The 8310-nt window shown below is 41.9% G+C and overlaps 1 protein-coding gene across 1 annotated transcript; it reads left to right on the top strand.

The window, feature by feature from the left end:
• Positions 1–1443: 1443 nt before the first annotated feature.
• On the top strand, positions 1444–6520 carry LOC120435057. The gene is made up of 5 exons (XM_039603860.1): positions 1444–1474; positions 1912–2175; positions 2286–2540; positions 2633–2882; positions 6395–6520. The coding sequence occupies exons 2-5, from the start codon at positions 1982–1984 to the stop codon at positions 6518–6520; spliced, it is 825 nt and encodes a 274-aa protein (XP_039459794.1). The 5' UTR covers positions 1444–1474; positions 1912–1981.
• Positions 6521–8310: the final 1790 nt, after the last annotated feature.

Genomic DNA, 8310 nt, shown 5'->3' with positions numbered 1-8310 from the left:
ATGCTAAAATTACAAAAAAAAAAATTAGGCGAGAATAAAATCTACTTACTTTTTCTGTGTTCCAGTCTCAGTAACTTTGACACAGTAATATCTGCTTTAATATTTACACCTCTGATTAAATGTCCCAAGTGTTAGCTTCATTTTAATACCAAGATTGTAAGGACAGAGTTTGTAATTGCAGAGAAATAATCAATTTAATTTAGGCATTGCATTTTCGAGCAGGAAGCTCAGAAATCCCATTGGGGCTCAAGAGGTTAAAAGGGAGTTTTTCCTTCCCACTGTCGCCAAAGTGCTTGCTCATAGGGGGTCATATGATTGTTGGGTTTTCTCTGTATTTATTATTGTGCTATCTACTGTACAATATAAAGTGCCTTGAGGCGACTTTTGTTGTGATTTGGCGCTATATAAATAAAATTGAATTGAATTGAAAAATTATCCCATAGTCTAGCCAATGATGCGATTCACATTCGTATATATGCAGCTATGCAATGTTTGTGTTTTTTTTCTGAATACTATCGTTGTTTATATTTACTGCGGGAAGAAACTGTAAAAATGGTGTTTATAAAAAAAGAAAGTTGTGTTTTCAACAGTTATTTTTACTTCCAATAGTGTTAACATACTACACAGGTCATGAACAAGATTTTTCATTGTAAGTGGGCTAAAGCAGTTAATTAAAAGTAGTCTAACATAAATGTAAATGCTGTAATTTGATTATTTTGATAACCCATGTAACTTGGATGGATTAAATGCTGGCGTGACCACAGTGCACACGTCTAATGTTGCTCACAGTGGCCCAAGGGATCGCTCAGGGAGTTTGTGCGTTCGCTCAGACACGTGAAACATTAGAGGGAACACTAGTGACAAGTACATTTATTTTTCTCATTTAATGAGTAATAAAGGTTTTACATTGCTGAAGACATTTATTTAAGACATTTCTAATACGGTATCAGTTAATGCTGTTGTTTCGGTTTGTTTTGCTTAGGTAGAATCATCTTATATTGTTTCCTTCATTTAATTTTAGTTTCTGTCAGTCTGGGCAACATTTCTCCAATCAGACTAAGTTCTTGATGAAACTCTTCATTGGAGCAACAAAAAGAGAACAGCAGACAGGAGAGAAGATTCTGAAGAAGTTATCATCAGTCTGCTCTTATCACACATTCCTTCTTCATGATGGTGACAGAAAGGAGCTCAATTCTACTAACAAATATTGTCTTGGGTTTCTGCTGGATCTGTACTCTCATGTGAAGGACTATGAGACTAAACCGGGTCTGAATCTTCTTCCATCATTACAGTCAGTTTTCCAGTCAGCTCCTGCAGTCTGGTCCATAAACCTCTCAGAGAGAAAGACCTCCATCATCCTGGAAGTGCTGAAACTCCAACCAGAGAAGAAACAAGTGGAGCTGACAGACTGCTCACATGAAGAGAGTGAAGTGAGGAGTTTCCTGCAGTGTCTGCCTTATATCTCACAGCTCAGGTAAACGAGTCAAATGAAATCAGCAGAAAAAACATTATTCACCTTCACTATTGAGACAAAACATAATAAGGATGCATCTCTATGTCCAACATCCTTTATTGGTGTGGCTCTTAACTGGGGTCCCTAGACCACCAGGGGTCTGCGGGACCAGAGGTTGAAGGTCTGCGAAAACACATAGTGGCACTTAACTACATGTGCGGCACCAAGGGTTGAGCTAATTAGCACAATGGGCAATTAATGAAGTCTGTCCACTTCAAGAAGTAATGGAAAATTATAACTAGCAAAATTACAGTATAACAATTGTTACCTTAAATTTGGCTTTGCTGACAATGAAGATGTAAGACCAAAATGTGTTGGCATCTTCAAGTGCTACCAAACGAAGCAATGAAGCAAGCCAAGCTAAAGTAACATTATGTGCATATTTCTTTCTGTTTCAGCTGTGATGCAGGTTTCTTCCAAACGATTTATACATCTTTTGCAGTCAAGTCCAAACAGGAGCTGCAGCAGATGTCCTCTTTGCTGCAGCTCCTGGATTTCAACCTGCTCTTGACTGGACAGTCACCCAGAAGGACCTGCAGGTCTGTAGGAAGAGTTCTTGGCCTCTGTGGCTCTAAAGTGAATCTTAGCCTCAAACCCAGAAAGATGTCTGCCAGAGGAGCCTCGCTGCTTTTTAAAGATACACCAAATATCAAAAGTCTGAGGTAGGTGTCATTTGAGAGGTTATCTGTATTCTTTATCATCACTCTGTTGTTATGTTAATGGGTTTGCATAAACATATGTCCTTCCTGGATTCATTTTGTTACTTTGTCAGGTTGAGCACAGAAATGGTGTTGTTGCTGTCCCGTTGGGTGAGAACAGACAGAGTCTCTCCGTCGTTGGTCATTGAAAAGCTTTCCATCATTGACAGCTTGTCCTCCCTGTCAGACAGAGTGTTGCTCAGAGTTGTCAGCAGTGTTGCATCTCTGCTGAGGGTCTGGACAGTCAGACACTTAGACCTGTCAGAGCTCTGCATCCCAACTCAGCATCTCACTGCGCTGCTGCTTCATCGTGGCCCACTGAGCATCAGGTAATCTGTCTGAAGTCACATCATGTTTAAAGTACCAGATTCTTCTGTGTTTAACAAATGTATTCATGAATGTTACTGTGATTCTTCTCCAGAATGAAGAATGAGAACCTGCAGCAGTTTCCTGCCCTCCTTCATGAAGTCCAGGACCCGGAGCTGACTCAGAGTTTCTTCAGTAAAGTAGGTGGAGACCTGACTTCCTGCTGTCTGACCTGGGAGCTTCTTTACTTTCTCTTACAGCACTCATCAGGTCAGACCATCACAGTCAACCTGAAAAAGGTCAGCTGTTTACAGGAAAACTTCTCCCATCTGCTGCCCTTCCTGGACAGGATTGTGTGTTTCAAGGTTGGTGTTTTATCTTAATGATATCCTCTGACTGGAGTTGTCCATCATGCCAGCGTTAACACTCTGTATGCTTTCAGGTCCAGTCCCAGCTTTGTGCTATCTGCCATCAGACACATCCATGAAGCTCACAGCAGTTACAGTGTACCAGGTTTACTGAGGTCACTGCGTCATGTGATCAATCTGACCTGCACACAGCTGGACTCGGTGGACTTTTCAGCTCTGCTCTTCATCCTGCATCATTCAACCTGCTGTGGAGCTCCATACCAGCAGGGAGCTTGATAGGTTTGTAGCTTGAACCTATTCGCTGGAACGTTGAAGGCAATGTAATTACACAGCAAGCAAGACACGAGTAGGCAACATTCTTTATGTTTCACGTGCACGGAGAGAACTGGACAGGCGCCTTCCTTCGCTTGACCCCAGTTGCTCTCGTCCGCTCCCCCAACACTGCTCTTTTATTGTGGTTACTCTCTCCAGAGCTCTCCAGAGAGTGATCCGTGCAGCAGAACGTTGCTGCAGGATTGCTCTCCCCACTTCAGGACACCTACACCAGGAGATGCTGGACTAGAGCAACGCAGATACTGAAGGACCCGTCCCATCCTGGCAACAAACTGTTCCAACTTCTACAATCTGGTAGAAGGTTCCGCATCATCCGGGCAAGGACAGAGAGACTCAAGAAGAGCTTCTATCCTCAAGCCATCCGGACCCTAAACCAACCCCCCACACACACACACACACACACACACCGCCATCTCACATCATCTATAATTGACTGAGACTCTCCTCCAGACACTCAATTCCTTTAACTTTAAATATGTTTATAGTGTCCATTCTGTAAAATAGTCAGATGTCTATTCATATTAATGTACAGAATTCACCTGCTGCTGCTTCTACTGCACATTCACCCAATGTATATACTATATATATTTATAATGTTATTCCTCTACACCCCCGTTTTTGCACATGTCGAGGAGCGTGTCAGGATACATTTCACTGTGTGTTATACTTGTATAACTATGCATGTGACAAATAAAGAACCTTGAACCTTGAACATGAATATGCATAGGTTCATTAACATATGACCTCTTATATAGGTATGCATGTGAACAAAGAATACCTTGTGTGTGTGTGTGTGTGTGTGTGTGGAATGTGACTCCCCAAAGCTGGTGCCAGGAGTCTAGCGGTACATCTGAACAAAAGGCTCTTACACTCACAGATATACTAAACAGATATACGTGTGTTTGTTATACCATATATCAGCAGGAGAAGATACGACCTCTCCGAGGAGGTGTGTGATCTATACCAGAACACTCTGAAGAGGAGTGAACACACTCCCCTCTTCATGCTACACAGAGCTGTTATAGACCTCCTAGGATGAGACATTCTTTCAATCTACAAATGATTATATACTTCTAAGCATATATGAGTAAATATTTCTAAGCATAAATGACAATCAACAATACAAAAACCTAACAGAGCTCAGAGTCTCTCCTGTTTGCTCTGGACAAAGTGTCTCAGCTCAGGTCAGACATCACTGATGGTTTAACCTAACAACATAACCACTCTTCATCACTGAGGTAATGATGTAATTGCTTAGTGGTAATGAAAAGAATTACAAACTTACACTGGATTTTACAGTTTCACAGATGGTTCTATGGAATAAAACATCAGGCCTGTCGTGTTAATCAGGATCAAAATGGAAAGAACAGATTTTTAGGTGGGTGTAAAGTCAGGCTGGGCAGTGTAACCACGGTAATTTCTGACCCCACTTCCGCCAGTCCCTTTATTGTGGCGGAATGAACCCCGTATAAGTTCGGGTCAATCGGCTGCATGTTCCCTGCTCCTCTGGCTGCTGTTGTCCCTGTGGTTGGCGTTCTTGTCAGATATTGACAACTTTTACACTACATACTAGTTGACAGCGTGCAATAACCCGGCCGATTCATTCATCTTTACACCACCTCACAATCGACTCAACGGTGAGTTATTTGTTTGTTTTGTTTTGCCACAATTAATGAAAATGCGGAGCCGCGGTCGCGCATTCAAAAACGCCGGTAAGCTAATGCTAGGCTAGTGAATTTCACTCACATGTACTGTACCAGTGTACCTGCACATGTGACGTGACAATAAAAGTGATTTGATTTGATTTGATTTGAATATTTAATATATCAGTCTACTCTTCATTCTATCAGAAACAGTTATCACAGCTCGTACATTTTCTTTTTACACATATATGTAAGCATTGAGCCAAATTTAGTAATGCCAACATATTAAAAGAACAATATTTGTCTCTTATATATGATACATCTATATAAACACTGCCAAAGATACTTGTCTTTGAGTGAAGATTTAAGGTGATAGTGTGGCGGACCACCAGGTGGCTCCACTCACACCCAAGTTGAAGGGAGGTGTTGGGGTGGAGATTTTGGCGCTTTTGTATGTGGAGTTCTGGTGAGTCAGTTAATAAAGTTGCAGTGAGACATTGAGACCTCTCCTGTCGTCTTTGCATACCTCCACAATAGGACATATAAATAACTGTAACTTGAATCTCTACTGAAGCTCAGTATTTGACAAATGCAAGTTCACTGCTGTAATAACTAAAAAATGATTACTATAATAACTATAATATTGATCATATTATATTTGCATTACCACAGTGAGATGATTTTAGTCTCATGAACAACATCAGCTAATTGTTATTTACTAACTAATCTTGAAATGACTGTTCAGTACAGGAATGAAGCCCAACAATCATGTTTTACAGTCCTGTGGTCTCAGCCTCAGATACTCAACTGATTAAAGTGATGTCATTAAAAAAATGAACAAACAAAAAAACAATTTTCTCCTTCATTTCTGTCAAACAAAGAATGAAATGTTGAAAATATGAAACGTTTCTTGCGGTTTGTATCATGGTTGCTAGGCAACCTGAGCAGGTTTGGGAAGGCCAGACCATCCCATTTCACAAGCCTCTCACTTCTGCACTTCGTAATACACGCCCCATGTAGTCTCTGAACTGTGCGTACTATGAAGCGTGCGGTCGCTGGATTGGGACACAGCCAGCGTGTTGCACATGAGCAAAGTCAGTAACAGGAAGCTAGCATGGCTAACGTTAACTGCTAATGCAGGAACAGCTAGTGTGTGTCATCAGTGACTGGGCATGCTTGCTGTGCTATACTGATGCTATGCTAGAGTGTTAATGGTTCCTGTAGTCCATGATTTAGAGCAGGGGTGTCACACTGACTTTACATGGGGGCCACATGCAGCCCCCTTTGACTTTAATGGGCCAAACCAGTAAAAGTCCCTGTAACTGTGAAGGATTTACATATTCAACTGTTTTTCTACATCACGTGTCGAGCTCCAGGCCTCGAGGGCCGGTGTCCTGCAGCTTTTGGATGTGTCCTTGATCCAACACAGCTGATTCAAATGGCTCAACATGTCTTGTAGTTCTCCAGAGGCCTAGCAATGAACTACTCATTTGATTCAGGTGTGTTCACCCAGGGCATTATCTAAACCTGCAGCCAGCCACACCAGACAGGATGGAGGGCCCCCCACCCCTGGGAAGGGGCCCAACCGAGCCACGGGCGCCAGGCCCTGTCAAGCCAGCAGCCCAGGACGTCAAGAACCACCAAGGCACCGACAGCTGAGGGCATCAGCCACTGGCAGGGAGTGTGGTGGGGGCAGATAGGGCCCCACACCTGGGGTGGGGGGGCTGAGATGTTCCCAGAAAGGTGGAGTCTAATACCCAACCTGATACACAGACATAGACAAACAGGCACAAACAGACACAAACATGTGTTCCCACCCTCATGCACGCATATAAATACTCAGCACTTGCCCAACTTGGACCCCCAGGTCCAAGTAGCTTCTCCTGGGGCCAGTTCCCCACTGACCCCAGTAAGCACCCCTGTTCCTGGAATCCACCGAGGCCAGGGGCCCAGGCCCATCCAGACCAGGGCCAACAGCAGCAGCACAGCCAAGCCCCACAGAGCCGGGCGGCCCACCCGACCCCAACGCAGAGAAACTACACCCAGCCCATCATCCAATCATCTCCCACACTAGATAAGACAATAGACACCCAGGTTGAGTTTGTTCTCCACCTCTCTTATCCAGTCTTTAAACTGTATGGTTACACTGTTTCAAACATGAATGTGACTGTGTCTCCTTATCAACTTCTGATGTCATCTTTGTGCCTTCTCTGATTGGTCACCAACAAATACTCAACAGGGTGCTCAAGTCTTGACCGTTTCACAAAGGTTAAAAGTTCAGTGTCCACAATTTAGACTTTTCAAATGCAGATTTGTTTATTGAAGCAATTTAGCAGAAGGAAAGCAAAAGATGAAACAAATAATAATCACTTAATCAAATTACTTGAATTATACTTAACTAATGAATCTACTCTGATTAAATGCAGGTTTCTAATGCTGATCTTGGAATTAGAGAAGGGAGGATGGGCACATCCAAGCCTGAACATCTTTGTTTCATAGGGGAGATCACTGAAGTTTAGAAAAACAGCAAATGTGAGTGTAACCCAGTGAGTTTACACGACTCAGTAATGCACTACAACATTGTTATTGTTAATTGAGATTTATCATTACTGTGTCACTGAGTTGAGCTGAAGTAAATCCATAATAAAAGATAAATAATATAAATATAAGAATAAAACCCCAAAGAGTACATTTAACACCCCTACTGGTTAGGAGGGAACAAGCCCCGCCTTCCCCTGCTCTATACTGTCACATTTGCTCAGACACAGAGAGAGATGGAGGTGCATGAGACCATTTTTCACCGCCAAGCTTGTTGCTGGAAAATAACCATAAACTTCATAAATTGAGCAAATATCCATACCGGAGATCTGCAAGGAGCTTGGAGAAACGGACCTGATTTGTTGAACATTTTGGACTTTGGAACCATCGCGATCTGCACGGGTGAAGCGAACAAGATCCTCTCTGAGAGTTGAACATTAAAAGCGTGCTGGCTAGTATGAGGGGCCGTACAAGCCAAAATTCATTCTTTCACTGTCACACATACATTCTTCTCTCACACACATATATTTTCACTCTCACATACATATATTCTTCTTTCACATACATATACTTTCACTCTCATATAGTTTTATTTTAATCTTTATATTTAGATATTTTTATTCTCATGTTTACACATATTTAACGCACACATTGCAATATTGTGCTCTCTTATACATGTATTTTAATGTATATATTTACACATTTTCACTCTAACATACATGCATTTTCATTTATGCATTCCTACATTTTGCTCTCATTTACATGCATTCAATATGCATTTAATCTCACAAATAATATATGTATGTAAGCAGAGAATGCATACGTGTCAGAAGAAAATATATGTATGCAAGAGAATAATGTATGTGAATGAAAGAGTATAGTGGAAACGGAAGGAGTTTAATGGAAACGGA

This window comes from Oreochromis aureus, linkage group 3 (genome assembly GCF_013358895.1).
Source record: "Oreochromis aureus strain Israel breed Guangdong linkage group 3, ZZ_aureus, whole genome shotgun sequence".
NCBI classification, from domain to species: domain Eukaryota; kingdom Metazoa; phylum Chordata; class Actinopteri; order Cichliformes; family Cichlidae; genus Oreochromis; species Oreochromis aureus.
This window is presented reverse-complemented; position numbering and strand designations above follow the sequence as displayed.